We start from the raw sequence: 17,540 nt of genomic DNA on the forward strand, positions 1-17,540 counted from the left end.
ATTGTCATCCCATTGATTGAAAACACCTGACTCTAATTTCACCTTCAAATTAACTGCTAATCCTAGAGGTTCACATACTTTTGCCACTCACAGATATGTAATATTGGATCATTTAACCGGGTTCTCTTTATCTACTTTTAGGACTTGTGTGAAAATCTGATGATGTTTTAGGTCATATTTATGCAGAAATATAGAAAATTCCAAAGGGTTCACAAACTTTCAAGCACCAAAATAAATAAATAAATAAATAAATAAATAACGGATACAAACATTTCTGGCTAATATTAGTACAATAATGCAAATTATGTTCGCTCATTATTTTATTTATCTCTCTGTGTGTATTTGATATGACATGACAAGAAGAAAATTTATATCAGGATTCTGCCGTTGCTGCTTCCGTTAGAAGCGTAATGTTTTCCGGGGCGTGTTCTTCCTGGTGACGTATGTCTTCTGATCCAATCAGAAACTGTGGTGAAACTTTTAAAATCTGCTCCTTGTCAATCGTCTTCCGCATAGCAGTGTAGTTACTTTGCTCGGTTATTAAGTTAGTGTTAAAACACTGCTCTCTCAAATAATTAGGTAAGTCTTATTGTCTGTCATATCTTGATAGTTAATATTGAGCGTTAATGATCTTTGTAAAGGGATTAAATTATTATAGACTTTTAACAGAAGCGACTCATTGCTATTTATCGTGTGTGTGTGTGTGTGTGTGTGTGTTAACGAGCAGACATGGATATTCATGTGTTTGATATAACTCAGGAAAGTACACACAAGCAGTAGCCTCATACATTTGAGGGCAGAAGTTTACACACTCATCATGGACACGAATGCCATAACAATATTGGGCTTCCAGTGATTTATTTGCACTGTTCTTTTTCTGGGGCAGAATGATTGTACAACATACACCTTCTAATAATTAAAAAGAAAATAATTTGGTGAAAACTTTTAATTTATTTTGGGAATTCAACACGGGGTCCAAATTGTACATATAGGGTCCTCATCATATCTTCTCTTGCCACCACTGTATCCACACTCAGGCAGTTTTGTTAACTTCCAGAAGGTCTTGGTCAGAGCAGCTTGGGCCCAGTGGCCATCCTTGGAGTAGATGATCCATGGTTTGGACAGGTTCACACTGTGCGGGTGGCACGGTGGTGTAAGTGGTTAGCACGGTCACCTCACAGCAAGAATGTTCTGGGTTTGAGCCCAGCGGCCGGTGGGGGCCTTTCTGTATGGAGTTTGCATGTTCTCCCCGTGTCTGTGTGGGTTTGCTCCGGTTTCCCCCACAGTCCAAAGACATGCGATTAGGTTAATATGGGACGGCCCTGGGCTGAGGTGCCCTTGAGCGAGGCACCTAATTCCCAACTGTTCCCCGGGTGCTGTTAGCATGACTGCCCACTGCTCTGGGTATATGTGTGTTCACTGCTTCGGATGGGTTAAATGCAGAGAGGAATTTCACAAGCGTGTGATGAATAAAGTTCATCACTTCACTATAGGGGCACACAGTGCTTGCGGTGAGTCCCCACTTCAGAAGGTTGTCTCCTGTTTTGCCTACCTTGGGTCTTGCACGATTTAATGTGACCCAGTCTTTCCTGCAGAGGGAATTTCCATTGGGAAGATCCTCACTGGGTTTGGGGACAGTCTCGTTATGGTGGAATTGGTCATTTGCCATCCGTTCCTTGAGTCTGTACTCTGATGACCACATGTTCTCTAAACCAGTTACTGTTGCAAAGCTGTTCCGCGATTGGAGTCTTCTTGTTACTCCATGATGATTGTAAAGTGGGTGTCTATTGTCAGTCATTTGCTTGTCTTTTTCAGTCTTGCTGATAGTGTTGCACCTGACTGAAGGTGGTGAGATGCTTGCTAGCTTGTAGAGAACTGGCATGGGTGTTGGTGTAAGGTTGCCAGTGGTAGTGCGACATGCTTTGTGCAGTTCTGGGTTAATGGCATGACCTAGCCCACACAGGTGAACGGTATTCAGCTGTTGAGTAACACAGTGCTAAAGCAGTCTGCTTAAGTGTGGTTGGGTCCGCTCCCCAGCTAGTGTTGGCAAGCTTGCCAAGTAGGTTTTTGCGACTTGATGGCTTGTTCTTCAGCTGGTCTATATACAGTGGTGCTTGAAAGTTTGTGAACCCTTTAGAATTTTCTATATTTCTGCATAAATATGACCTAAACCATCAGATTTTCACACAAGTCCTAAAGGTAGATAAAGAGAACCCAGTTACACAAATGAGACAAAAATATTATACTTGGTCATTTTATTTATTGAGGAAAATGATCCAATATTACATACCTGTGAGTGTCAAAAGTATGTGAACCTCTAGGATTAGCAGTTAATTTGATGGTGAAATTAGTCAGGTGTTTTCAATCAATGGGATGACAACCAGGTGTGAGTGGGCACCCTGTTTTATTTAAAGAACAGGGATCTATCAAAGTCTGATCTTCACAACACATGTTTGTGGAAGTGTATCATGGCACGAACAAAAGAGATTTCTGAGGACCTCAGAAAAAGCGTTGTTGATGCTCATCAGGCTGGAAAAGGTTACAAAACCATCTCTAAAGAGTTTGGACTCCACCAATCCACAGTCAGACAGATTGTGTACAAATGGAGGAAATTCAAGACCACTGTTATCCTCCCCAGGAGTGGTCGACCAGCTCCAAGAGCAAAGCGTGTAATAGTCGGCGAGGTCACAAAGGACCCCAGGGTAACTTCTAAGCAACTGAAGACCTCTATCACATTGGCTAATGTTCATGAGTCCACCATCAGGACACTGAATGACAATGGTGTGCATGGCAGGGTTGCAAGGAGAAAGCCACTGCTTTCCAAAAAGAACATTACTGCTCATCTGCAGTTTGCTAAAGAGCATGTGGACAAGCCAGAAGGCTATTGGAAAAATGTTTTGTGGATGGATGAGACCAAAATAGAACTTTTTGGATTAAATGAGAAGCGTTATGTTTGGAGAAAGGAAAACACTGCATTCCAGCATAAGAACCTTATCCCATCTGTGAAACATGGTGGTGGTAGTATCATGGTTTGGGCCTATTTTGCTGCATCTGGGCCAGGACGGCTTGTCATCCTTGATGGAACGATAAATTCTGAATTATACCAGCGAATTCTAAAGGAAAATGTCAGGACATCTGTCCATTAACTGAATCTCAAGAGAAGGTGTGTCATGCAGCAGGACAACGACCCTAAGCACACAAGTCGTTCTACCAAAGAATGGTTAAAGAAGAATAAAATTAATGTTTTGGAATGGCCAAGTCAAAGTCCTGACCTTAATCTAATCAAAATGTCGTGGAAGGACCTGAAGCGAGCAGTTCATGTGAGGAAACCCACCAACATCCCAGAGTTGAAGCTGTTCTGTATGGACGAATGGGCTAAAATTCCTCCAAGCTGGTGTCAAGCTGGTGTGCAGGACTGATCAACAGTTACCGGAAACGTTTAGTTGCAGTTATTGCTGCACAAGGGGGTCACACCAGATACTGAAAGCAAAGGTTCACATACTTTTGCCAATCATGGATATGTAATATTGGATCATTTTCCTCAATAAATAAATGACCAGGTATAATATTTTTCTCATGTGTTTAACTGGGTTCTCTTTATCTACTTTTAGGACTTGTGTGAAAATCTGATTATGTTTTAGGTCATATTTATGCAGAAATATAGAAAATTCTAAAGGGTTCACAAACTTTCAAGCACCACTGTATGTAGGGTAAAATAGAATACATTTAGGGTAAAAAAAAAAATACCTACACCTACTTTAAGTTATTAATTAAGTGGTGCTGAAAGTTCCAAAATGTCTTTTAAATTGCCAAAGCCTCTTACCTTCCTGATTGTGATTGACTACAGCTGGCAGCTTCTCTGTGCCAACATAAAAGGGATTTGTTTGACAAGTACAAGTCATTGGGAGGTGTAGCTACTTTGCCAAGATCTTGAAGACCCAGATGGTCACCTTCAGCAGAGAGGAAATTGGTTCAGATGATCAGGAACCAGCAAGTCCCAGGCCTGCTATGAACTGGAAGCTGCTGGAACACCAGTGTCACTGTTTACAGTCAAGCGAGTTTTATATCTCCATGGGCTGAGAGGCTGCTGCCCAAGAAAGAAGACCCTGCTTTAAAATTGACACCTTCACACTCAACTGAAGTTTGCAGTTGACTACGTGGACAAAGAAAAAGCCTTCTGGAAGAAATTTCATAGTATGATAAGAAAAAGATTGAGTTGTTCGGCCACGATGACCAGATACATGTTTGGAGGAGTAAAGGAGAGCTATTCAACCACAAGAACACTGTACCAACTGTTAAGCAACTGTTAAACATGATTAAACAAAGTGGATGGAATAGTGGAGAAAAAGGACTACCTCAGCATTATTTTGCATAACCTCAAACCATCAGCTAGACAGTTAAAACCTGGATAAGATTTGGTGTTCCAAAAGGAGAATGACCCCAAACACCCATGTGTGGTTGTGGAATAGATAAACAGGCTAACCATTTAAGCTTTTGGAATGGCCTTCCCAAAGTCCGGACCGCAACATTGTTGAAAATATGTGGACTGTGCTTGAAACTGATTAATTTCCTGATTACACAATTGCACTTTTTGACCATTTAAGCTTTTGGAATGGCCTTCCCAAAGTCCGGACCGCAACATTGTTGAAAATATGTGGACTGTGCTTGAAACTGATTGATTTCCTGATTACACAATTGCACTTTTTGACCATATGGCTAAGAATGGTCAAATATCCAACCAGAATTCTGCCAGAAGCTTGTTGATTGCCATCAAAAGCATCTGGTCAAGGTGTAGAAGTGAGTTATTTATCATGCTATCTGGTGTCACCCAGATGAGTATGGGTTCAAGTTTTCTTCATGTTGTTTCATGGGAATTTTTCTTTGCCACCATTGCCTTTTGCTTGCTCATTAGGTATACATTATTTAAATTATACATGTAAAAGTTTATCTCTGGAAACTATTTCTGTAAAGCTGCTTTGTGACACTATTGCTTGTGAAACATGCTATACAAATAAAGTTGAATTGAATTGAAGTCGGGTCCGTGCCAGGAAACCAACTAAATTAATTGAACTTTAGTAATTCTGCCAAGAAGAATGGTCAAATATCCAACCAGAATTCTGCCAGAAGCTTGTTGGTTGCCATCAAGAGCATCTGGTCAAGATGAAACTTGCTTAAGGATGTTTAACCAAATATTAGGTGTGCTGTTTGTGTATTTTTGACCCTGTATATGTAATTGTGACCCTGTGTTGCTCTCCAGAAACCCACAATAATTTAAAACTTGTGCACCAAATTTTTTCCCCTATTAGCTGTATGTTGTACAATCATAATTACCCCCCAAAAAGTTCAAAGAAATCACCGAAAGCAGAATATTGCCATGACGTGTCCAATAATAAGCGTATGTAAACTTCTGAGACAAAACCGCAGAAGGTTTTATAAAAGGGCCATTTTCAAAAAAATGTACCTATTACGGTAAAGAAGTCGTCTTCACTTATTTTTGTTTCTCATCAGAACAGAGGGGTTTAATTGAAAAATGATTCACATAACTGCATAGACAAAAACCTCTCTAAATTTTCATAAAGTTTTTATCTTGTTTAAGAAAAATAAGGGTGATTTATAATTTTTCTTTACCGTTACCAATGCAAAAACTAATTATTCATAAATATATCTTACATTCTTGAACTTACTCAGGAGTAAATTTTATTTTTCACAAAAATAACTAATTAGGTGTTTAAACAAAAGTATTGAGTACATTATCTGATTTTTTTTTTTTTTTTTATAAATTCAAAAAATATTGTGTTACTTTAGTTTCTTTACCGTTACCCAAAAACATATTTTTGAAAATAATTAGTGCTTGCTAAAGAGGGAGCTGTTCGACATCCTGAAGTGGCAGGATGTTGGGACTCCATTTTGAATTTTTTTGAGGCAGTGGAGGCTGAAAGGTGAGCAAAACATTTCATTAATTACTCATGTCACACAAATATACTTTCTTTACCGTGATGCACATATCTTATAGATATCAGTGATCAAATAGAAACTATTTGTAGTTGTTAAGTTTGAGTGATGAAATATGAGCAATTATTTGAAAGCATAACTGTCATGCTGTGTTGTAAGAGAATGAGACACCTCTTTACCGTTACCATTCCTAATAACGGTAAAGAAACTTTGGTAACGGTAAAGAGAAAATCATGCATAAATGTCTGTTTTTCTCTAGATTTCCGGGCCAAATAGGCAAATAGAATTTAATTTAAAATATTTTAAGTCGGGCGGCACGGTGGTGTAATGGTTAGCGCCGTCGCCTCACAGCAAGAAGGTCCGGGTTCGAGCCCCGTGGCCGGCGAGGGCCTTTCTGTGTGGAGTTTGCATGTTCTCCCCGTGTCCGCGTGGGTTTCCTCTGGGTGCTCCGGTTTCCCCCACAGTCCAAAGACATGCAGGTTAGGTTAACTGGTGACTCTAAATTGACCGTAGGTGTGAATGTGAGTGTGAATGGTTGTCTGTGTCTATGTGTCAGCCCTGTGATGACCTGGCGACTTGTCCAGGGTGTACCCCGCCTTTCGCCCGTAGTCAGCTGGGATAGGCTCCAGCTTGCCTGCGACCCTGTAGAACAGGATAAAGCAGCTAGGGATAATGAGAGATGAGATATTTTAAGTCATTGTGTACCAGATGAATATAATAATGAAATATAATAAAAGCTTTTTTGGTATGGTAACGGTAAATAAAGCCACAATTTCAGAATAATTAATGTTTTTATAAAAATAATAGGAATCTAGCTTTGCTGATTAGTAGGACTTGATTTTAATCAATAGGCAATCTTTTTTGTACATTTATAGAAAGAGTGACAATTTTTTTCATTTCTTTACCGTAATTGGTACAATTTTTTTTTAAATGGCCCAAAAGTTCATCTGTTAAAAGTGCTGACTGCAAAGTCATGTGAAATAATTATTATTATTTATTTTGCAAATTTTCCTATGTCTTACAAGAACAATATCATGCGGACGAGATGTGATCATTTCGATGTGCTAATGGTCACTTTTTTCTCTGTTTTTGGACCATTTTCCTAACTCGAGATAAACAGTATGGCCCTACAGAAATAGCTGAACACGAGGGGCTTTAACTAATTGGCATAACTATAGAACTGCATCATACCAAAATGGCGACGCGCAGAAAACATTGTGACAATTAAAAATTTAGATTACACCAGTAGATCGCATTACATCCAAAAGCTGAAACATGCAGGCATTACAGATCCATATAATTTACCCGCGAATGTATTTATTTATTCTGCTCACTGCATGCTTGCTGTGTGCGCACCCACATTCACAGCTTCAGATGGTTTAAATGCAAAGGAGGAATTTTTCTGTGCTTGTGTGTACATGTGACAAGAATAAAGGCTGCTTCTTAATTTACCCACAAATGTATTTCCACTTGAAAAGTGTTCAGCAAACCAGTGACCAGATTTGGGACACTACGACATCCTGAACTATTTAGTATTTAGGACCTCTAAATACACCAGAGATGCTAAAGGCAGACAAAAATACAGATGCCTACCAATATCAATATTTTGAGGCAGGTTTCGTGCCGGAATGTTATGGGAAATTCCAGATAAAGAAAAATACCTTTATTATGACACAGGTAAGCTCAAACGTGAGCTTCTAGTAGTATTAAACAAGCCAGGGCTGAGATCTAGCATATTTTATGGTGTTTAGCTGAGTCTACATTATTGGTACATAACAAGCTTGCTGCTTGTTGAGCCAAGCATTAGGTCTAATAAAATATATCACGTCTAAAGCCCACATCCAGGTATACATTTTAATGTTGCACATAGCTTTCACACTAACCTGATATAAAATGTTCTCCACACACTGGAATGCTTTTACCATTCAATGTTCCCATTTAACTGCAGCTCTGCGTTTTTCTCGTCTTTCTGGGTTCGCCGGGAAGTGGTGAAAAGTTGAACCAGGCTTATCTCTACGTTTGTTATTACATCCAAAAGCACTACAGGTCTCTGGCATTGTTCTCTTAGATGTAACTTCTGCGAGTTTATCTGTAGATGTTTACTAAATTGGACTTAGAATCACTCTTGTACACTTGTTGTCAAACACACAACTTGGCCGTATAAACAAATCTGCAGTTACGATGGCGGCATGTTAAAGGCTCCTCTAGCTCCGTACTCACTACCATGGAATTGAGCCCATGCATTCTAAGGCTAAGATAGCTACACGCTAGCTAGAATGATTTGGTTATCTGTCCAGAAAAATGACACGTCCTTTAACCTTGGTCTGTCTTGCAGTTCTGCTCACTAGGCAGGCTTAACTTTTCTCTTCCGCTGGCTTTTAGCTGGTGGGAGAGCGGAGTCCTCCATGCTGACCTTGTTTTGGTTAAAAGTAAGTCAAACACACCCCAAGGTGGTCACGTGATGTATTGCTGTTCGCTTGCTTCGGCAATTTTCGGAATCATAAAATGTGGGACGCGTTTTATCTCAGCAAAACAGTGATGCATAGGGTATATGGTGCGTGCAGCATTGTGGTATCTCGAAACTCCAATAGCTATAGCCATAGAACATTTTGCCCAGAATTCAACATTGCAGTCAGAACCTTTAAATGCAGATAGTTAACTGTCAAGAATTATATTATCCTCTTAGTGAGTGACCTTTCTTTAAGCAAACAAATGTGAGTTCTCCATCATGTACCCTATCAGAAATTGCTTGCTTTGCTGTTAGCTACTTTTGATTTGTTGATCCTGATGGTTGATTTTATTAAGAACTAGAAAAGCACTCTGAGAGCGCAGACCTCCGCCAAGAATCCTTTAAAAAAATTCCTGGATCCAGAAGGTGATCCGGATCACCGCCAAAATTTAATGGATTGTTACTTGTGCCCAGTCACACCTCTGGAAATAATTTCAGAGCAATCTGTTCATAACTTTTTCCGTAATGTTGCTAACAGACAAACAAACCAACCAACGCTCCCGAAAACATAACCTCCTTGGGCGGAGGTAATAATACAAGTTGTTCCCGGGGCGGCACGGTGGTGTAGTAGTTAGTGCTGTCGCCTCACAGCAAGAAGGTCCGGGCTCGAGCCCCGTGGCCGGCGAGGGCCTTTCTGAGCGGAGTTTGCATGTTCTCCCCATGTCCGCGTGGGTTTCCTCCGGGTGCTCCGGTTTCCCCCACAGTCCGAAGACATGCAGGTTAGGTTAACTGGTGACTCTAAATTGACCGTAGGTGTGAGTGTGAATGGTTGTCTCTGTGTCAGCCCTGTGATGACCTGGCGACTTGTCCAGGGTGTACCCCGCCTTTCGCCTGTAGTCAGCTGGGATAGGCTCCAGCTGGGATAGGCTCCAGCTTGCCTGCGACCCTGTAGAACAGGATAAAGCAGCTAGAGATAATGAGATGAGAAGTTGTTCCCACCCAATATCTCACACATTATGTATACATTATTTCTGTCTTTCATAACTTTTAGGTGATTATGGAGCAGGCACGCAGCACTGGCAGTGGGCTCCGGCTGTCCGTTCTTCAGAGGAATGCATCTTCCCTATTACCAGAATGTTCCAATTCCTCATTTTACAAACTCAGTGATGAGACTTTTCCCAATGTTTCAGGAATTTTTGATGAGACTATGGATCCGTCCTTCACGTCAAATGGACCAGTAGCTCCCTCAAATTTGTCCGCTCAAGAACAGTTAAAAACATTCACAAAAACTCAAGATGAGGTCTTTTCAGGAGCAGGAGTTCATACAAAGGCTGCATATAACAGCTGGCTTAGTATACCAATAGAGAATGGTCATTCAATAGATTTCAGCATGTCCATTACATCTGCAAAGGACAGTCATGAAGACATTACTCATGTAACTGAATCCAATCCAAGGGGAGGTGTACCTGATGTCTGCTGTCATTCCATACAGTCCACAAGTTGTACAGAAAAATGTGACTTAGGAGTGGAGTCAAAGAACAGTACTTTTGACATGGCTAAAGACCTTAAAGAGAAGTTTTCTGGATTAAATTTGACTAATCCTGTTCCTAATGAAACAGGGTCAAGCAACGTTACTCTTGAAAAGTCGGAAGAAGTTCAAGAAAAGTTGTCCAGACTTGGTTGTACTATTTCAAATGATGATGACGCAAGTGTGGAAGACAAGCATTTACATGAAAAATGTTTAAACTCAACTGTTGAGTTTGAGGGGCCACAAACATCTACCACAGAGCAGACAACTCAGAAGCTCAATGGAACTGTAGATATTACTCAGTCAAATGGACATAAACAAGAGCAGAGCACTGAAGGATGTATATGTAGTAAGGACTGTGAAAAGCAAAGCACTTTTACAAAGGCTGCAGAGGAGACCAATGCATCCGTTAACTTGAGTGCTGATGTTCCCACAGAAGTTGCTCATCCAGGGTCTGTAAATGTGGAACCTGTTGACCGAACATTCACTAAAGCCAATACAACCACTGACCTCTCACCTCCAGAGCTTGATCCCGACTTGACAAATGCCACTCGGAGTATGATCAAAAGCTCCAACATGGAATTACCAATGCAGTCTAGTACTAACTGTGGTATAACTGTAAAAGACACACCTGTATCTGGATCAGCTCCAGTCAACACTGCTGCACCAGTGAAAGTTGATGTGGCTGACTGCTGTGGCAGAACTCTAGATCTTCCTGAGACTGATGGTAAAGAGCAGCAACAGGACCTATTTAGGAGAAAAAATGGAGTTTCTGATGGTGAAGTTTGCCACAACTTGGACATCAGCCAAAGTAGTATGTTTTCATTGGATGAGATGCTTGATTTGAAACCATGTCCCCTTGTTGCATCTACACCTATTGTTCTGGGAAGAGACTTTGATAGACTGAGATCTGCAAAGCCCACAAAAGTACAAAAACCACACTCTGTGATCAACAGTATGGACACCCAGCTAAACAATGACACGGTTGATGTTGGCGAGACTGAAGGATTGGATGCATCAAAGACACAGCCGTTGCCCGTCAAGTCTGACACCTGTAGTGAGATCCAGAAAGTTTCAGCAAACGGCAAGTCAAATTCCACTAGCTCTGAAGCAGCGGTTGTGAACAAACCCCCTTTGAAAACTGCAGTCAGAAGGAAAATTCCCCAACCCTCTTTTAAATCCAATATTCCCAAGACTCAGCTCCTTTCAAGGCCTCCCACCTTGCAGGTCACGTCAGCGGTGGTTAAACCAAAGATTGCAGCAGCACAAGCTTTAAATCAGCCAGAGACGTCCTCATCTGCTCTACACAGCATGAGGAGGACAGTCCAGCTTAATAAAGGGAAAACGCTTGCTTCTGCAAAGAATGCTTCCACTATAAAGGTAGGAAATATGGTTTATCTTTTACGGTGACTAAATGGCATTGGTTTTTATTCTGTTGGCTTGTTATTGTGTACAATCATAAGGGGATTTGAGGCTGTTACTGAGTCAACTTCACTGCTGGCATCAACATAGAGTATGGTAAGGGTGTTCATACGCACGATTTTTAATGATTATGATGATAAATGTACATTTTTTTATTTGTAATGAACTCTTCTAGAAGCAAAGAGCAACAAGACTTAAAGAAAATAATAAGCAAAATATCAAGCCATAACAAAGGAATAAAGATTTGTTACACAAGTCAACATGACTGCACAGGATACACCACATGATGGTAGTAACAGCAACCAGAAAGGACTACTGGTGTTAAAAGCATTCCTAAAATGGTGGGATTTAAAGGAGAACTGAAGGCAAATTATTTTTATCATCAAAATTCTATTTATCTAATTTTATTAAATATAGGAATGCATTTTTGACAGCTATTTTGTCACTGCTATAGCAAGTTGAGTGTTTGAAATATGCTCTGTAATATATCAATGGCTGTAAACGAGATTCGTTGAGACCTGTGCGAGACATCATAGGACGGAAGCAAAACGTACAGTGGAAATCAAAGTGATCAACATTTGCCAACGTTGTCAAAAGACGCGCATGCCCTCTTTCGAACGCTGATGTCATCAAGCCGGAAGTTTTGTTTGTTTTTTGAGAGCAATCAGGAAAGTTTGAAAAAGTAGGCATTAATAGTCATTTAAACTCGTCTTTGTGCAATATTCCGTTTGGAAAACAGTTTTCAAAATGGCAGCACTGACACCTGGCTGACACTTGACAGTTTGAAGTTTCGCACAAGTCTCATGAAGATCGTGCAGATAAGCGATGCCTACCATTGACCAAATTAACTAAATTCAACATGGCTAAAAACCAAATAGATTGATAAGCGTATTTAATTGCAATTAGTTGCCAATACGAGTCATGATATAAAGTTTCAAAAACCGAAAACGTAATTGAATAACGCGTTAAGAAATAAAGCAAGTTTAAAAATGACTTCATTTCTCCTTTAAGATGTCTTAAAAATGAAGCCCTAAATGCCAACTGGGACGCCTTACACATGAAAAGCCTTTCTGATGAGTAGACAACAGACTGAAGCCCATGTGTGACTAAGCACAAAGTTATGAAAAAGAAAGTCAACACACTGTAAAAACCCCTTAAAATAGTTTTCTCTAAATATTTTGATTCTCAATGTTCTTTACAGTAAATGGGGGGGTGCCACTATAACATCAGCAAGAACCTGAATGTAGATGGAGGACATTAAAGCGAGATGGCCTTTCGATTTCATAAAATCGGTGAAATTTAGTTCCTTCTGAAATTTGGTCATTGTGTGTGTGTGTGTAAAATAAATAAATATATATATATATATATATATATGAATGAATGACCCTGTAGAAGGATAAAGCGGCTAGAGATTATATATATATATATATATATATATATATATATATATATATATATATATATATATAATTTATTTGTGTGTGTGTTTATTTCTGTAATATCTCAAAATATCAGGCCATTCTATGACTGGGAAGTTATTTAATGTGAGGGGATTCCCTAGCAAACAATGTGCATAAAATCACTCTTCACTCAGTCAAGCAGACAGAGGAAGTCTGTGTGCTCACATGCAGGTTTACCTTTGACCGTGCACTGACAGTTACATCATTCTGTCACTAAATGTGCAGCTGATCGCTCCAAGGTGCTCTCTGACCACTATTTATTAGTTTGGTCCTGCATTTCCTTTCCTTTGTAACATAACATCTTTTCTCGCTTTCTATTGCCCCTTTTCCACCAAAGCAGTTCCAGGGCTGGTTCGGGGCCAGTGCTTAGTTTGGAACCGGGTTTTCTGTTTCCACTGACAAAGAACTGGCTCTGGGGCCAGAAAAACCGGTTCCAGGCTAGCACCAACTCTCTGCTGGGCCAGAGGAAAGAACCGCTTACGTCAGTGGGGGGGCGGAGTTGTTAAGACCGACAACAATAACAAGACCGCGAAAGATCGCCATTTTTAAGCGGCGAGAAGCAGCAGCTGTACAAACGCGAAGTCATCCATTATTATTAGTTATTGTTGTTGCTGCTGCTTCTTCCGTGTTTTTGCTTCGATATTCACGCCAAGGTTTATGCAAACGTAGCGACGTAACTGACATATACAGCGACGTAATGACGTATACAACGACGTAACTGACATATACAGTGACGTAATGACGTGTCTTCTCTTAGCACCGCGAGCGATGGAAAAGCAAGCTGGTTCTCAGCTGGCTCGCAAGTTGAACGAGTTGTGAACCAGCACCAGCACTGGCTCCGAACCAGCCCTGGAACTGATTTGGTGGAAAAGGGGTATATGACTGTAGTTGGTCATCCATGTTTCATTCGCACACTCGCATCCTCCAGATTTGTATCCCACAATGCCTTGCATGAACAGGGAAATCCCACCACGTCATGCATGATGTAGTATCTTGAATTGTCATGTTGAAGCAGGAAAAAATAGCCGAGAATTTAGGGCCATGTGGCCCTAAATTCATTAATTGTGTTCGATTAGAAAAAAATAAATAAAATTGAAGTCTGTGATTCAAATTCAATAGCTTTTGGTCCACTAAACAAAAATAATTGGTTGTTAGGGAAAATTCTTTTCATAACCTACATTTGAAAAATCTGAAAGGCAGTCTACCTTTAAAAAGCAGTGATTCTAATGTCTTTGTGTGGTGCTGGTAGGGTTGTCAGGTCCAGCATAATTACTGTGGATTTTTAAACTCCTCAGCATCCATATTAAGATTAGTAATGCAGTGTTTTGGGGGGCAGGGATGTAACCTTCTGTTGCTCTAGTGTTTTTTGTTTTTTTTTTTAATTGCAGAGCTGTCACATTTTACACACGACCTCCTGTATTTTAACTTTGAAGAACACTCGAAACGAACCATAAGACAAAGTGCAGTTTTATTAGTCCCTAATAAAAGATCAGATGATGAGTCTGGAATGTTTGAGGTGAGTTATGCAGATGTTCAGCAATGATTATTGGACAGGGATTTAAAATGCTGTGTGTTTGCTGTCCTGTGTAGGTTAGTGCTTAGATGTGTTCAAATAATAGTGAGCAACAGATCAGTGAAAAATGTTGGCTGTATGGGAACATTTCACCATTTTTACGAGGGACATTAGACAAGTGAATTGTAAAAGGACAAGGTTGTGTTGAAAAATGTACTGTTTGCTTTTCACCGTATCATTCAATTCATAGACGGTGTAATGCAGAAATGTACATTACACTTATTAGCTCATCCAGCCGACAAGCCAGTGAGCTTATGCCATCATGTGTTGTCCGTCCGGCAGCGTCCACATTTCACAAAACTTGCTACTTTTTCAATTATTCACAGATTGATTTTTTTTTTTAAATCCCCTGCTGGCTGAAAGCCCCGAAGGAGGATTGTTATGGTGGTGTCAGTCTGTCCGTCCATCCCGGGAAGGGTGCTCACCTTCTGAAATCAACTCCTCTCACAATTTTTGGAGGAATTTCACGACACTTGGCAGGATTCTTTGTTATATGTCAGTACTACGCATATGATTTCGTTAAATTCAATCACATTTTACCAGAGTTACAGCCCTTGATTAACAAAACTATAATTTGACAATTTCATGAGTGTTTTCTTTCTGAAATCATCAACTCTCACAGTTTTTGGAGGAATTTCACGAAACTTGACAAAAGGCATTGTTGTATGTCGGTAGTACGCATATTGTAATTTCGTTAAATTCGGTCACGTTTTACCAGAGTTACAGCCCTTGATTAACAACCTTGTACTTTCACAATTTCCTGAAGGTGTGCTTGCCTTCTGACATCAACTCCTCCCACAATTTTTGTATGAATTTCTTGAAGCTTGGCAAAAGGCCTTGTTATATGACGGTAATGCGCTTATTGCGATTTAATTTCATTTGTGAAAATTTTTACCAGAGTTTTGACCCTTGATTAAATAACTTGTACTTTGGTAATTTCATGAGGGTGTACGTTCTTCTGAAATCAACTCCTCTCACAATTTGTGGAGGAATTTCACCAAACTTGGCAAAAGGCTTTGTTGTATGACGGTGATCCGCATATTGAAATTTCGTTTAATTTGGGCAGATTTTACCAGAGTTACGCCCTTGATTATTAACAAACTTTACTTTGGCAATTTCATCAAGGTGTGCTTGCTTTCTGAAATCAACTTAACCTCAATTTTTATTATCCCCCATTGGCCAAAAGGCCCGAGGGGGATTATGTCGTGGTGATGTCCGTCTGTTCCGGGAAGGGTACTCGCCTTCTGAAATCAACTCCTCTCACACCTTTTGGAGGAATTTCATGAAACTTGACAGGATTCTTTGTTATATGTCGGTAATACACATATTGCAATTTCGTTCAATTCAGTTGCATTTTACCAGAGTTGTGGCCTAGTTCCCAGTGGGGGGATATTGTGCTCTCGGAGCACTCTTATTCTTTTTGGCAGGAAGGTAGTTCTGCCTGTGGTGCACATAGCTTCTACCCAAATTTGCATAATTACAATTAATAATAATGAAGATATGGAGTCATTAAGCCCTAATGAGCAGTTTCCACACACATTGCTTCTTCTCCCTCAATTTTTCAACAAATTTGATTCTTTCTAGCATGAAGGGTAGGGGTGTACCTAGGGTGTGTATGACTTCTACCCACTCTGGCCCGGTCTAGTCCAGAAGGAACGATCTAAAGTGGGCCATCTTGTGCAGTTCTACTCTCAAATATTTGAGCTGGACTGGTTGAGGGTAGAACTGTGCAAGGTGGCCCACTTTAGATTGTTCCTTCTGGACTAGACGGGGCCGGAGTGAGCTACACCGCCATTGACGGTCTCGTTTGATTAAAAACAACTGTGTGCCTCCATTTTGTACATGCAATATGCTCACAACCTCCAGCCTTCTATTTCTTCAGTTGGTCTGTACATCTCAGCAACATTTACTGGGGACTCTTAAACACCTCCTTGGCACCTCTGGGTTGAGAGACTCCACTGATCAAAATATCTAGCCAGCAGCAGTGCACAGTTAAAAAGGAAAGCTTAAAGAATCGACCAGTGGCTCTCGGGTGTGTTCTTTTGCTTTTATTGTTGCACCTATATTTTGGAAGGCTTGTGGTATTTCATGCTTACAATCTATAATTTTGTAGTCTACAGTAATATTAAACAGTGATGTACAAACCTCCAGATGAAATTAAATTGGTTGTAATAAAAATTAGGCATGCACACAGCACTTCAGTAGCCTTTCTCGACTACAGCTGAAACGAAAGTTTGCAAAACCTTGATTATAAAATACAGAAGACCGAGAAATGACATTTAGAGCAACAGGGCATTTAGTGTGTTGGCTTTCACAGATGTTCCAATGTTATCAGAAGTATCATGAAAAGTATCACGTGTTTGCCTACCCTTTCCTGTTTATAACATCCTCCAACCTCTTTTATATCTTCTGGACAACATTAACTGCAGCATAAGCTTGACTGAGTGCTGTTATTAGTTTGGTGCAGAACAATGATTTTAAAAATATCACGGATGGCATGGCTTCATGCCCTTCTGTTCCATAGAAATAAAGCCAGTATTCCTCCACCATGTTGTCAAATTTGGAACCAGAGTTTGCAGAGTAGAGACAACACTCGAAGTTGGGTACATCCACTCTTTTGGTAGGCCCACCCCCTTTTCTCAGTACCACGGTACAGCATGGCGCAGAGGCTGTCAATCACTTGATTCCCAAGTGTATCCATGCTTTTTTGTGACATAGTATAATACCCTGTCCACACTAGGGATTTTGTACCGATACGATACTACTTTCGTACTGCAACACCTGTCCACACTAGCAACTATACCGGTACTGTATCGGTACGAAATCCACAAATGTATGGGTTTCGTACCGGTACAGTATCGGTACTGTAGCGCTTCGCTGTAGTGTGGACAGATGAAGCGGTTCTGTATCGATACAAATATAATGTGCATGCGCAATGAACCATTCCTACTTCCGGGTTATTCATACATTACAATACGCACGTGCTTTCCAGCTGTAAATAAAACGTCAAAATGGCTCAAAACGACTGTGGAGCTACATGGAGCAAAGACGAAGTTATGTGTTTGTTGGAGCTTTGGGGAGACGAGCGATGCCAGGAACAGTTGAGGGGTACCGTACACGTCGAAATATCAACGTGTACAGACAACTGTCGAGTGA

General features: G+C 40.4%; 1 protein-coding gene across 1 annotated transcript in view; it reads left to right on the forward strand.

Annotated features, from left to right (window-relative positions):
• The first annotated feature begins 495 nt into the window (after positions 1-495).
• si:ch211-126c2.4 (uncharacterized) overlaps positions 496-17,540 on the forward strand; it is a 47,662-nt gene continuing 30,617 nt past the window's right edge. The window contains exons 1-2 of the mRNA XM_060927840.1: positions 496-579; positions 9,453-11,309. Of these exons, the coding sequence (XP_060783823.1) occupies positions 9,459-11,309 (1,851 nt within the window). The 5' untranslated portion in view covers positions 496-579; positions 9,453-9,458. The remainder of the gene's footprint in view (positions 580-9,452; positions 11,310-17,540) is intronic.

Source organism: Neoarius graeffei, chromosome 8, assembly GCF_027579695.1.
Source record: "Neoarius graeffei isolate fNeoGra1 chromosome 8, fNeoGra1.pri, whole genome shotgun sequence".
In the NCBI taxonomy this organism is placed as follows: domain Eukaryota; kingdom Metazoa; phylum Chordata; class Actinopteri; order Siluriformes; family Ariidae; genus Neoarius; species Neoarius graeffei.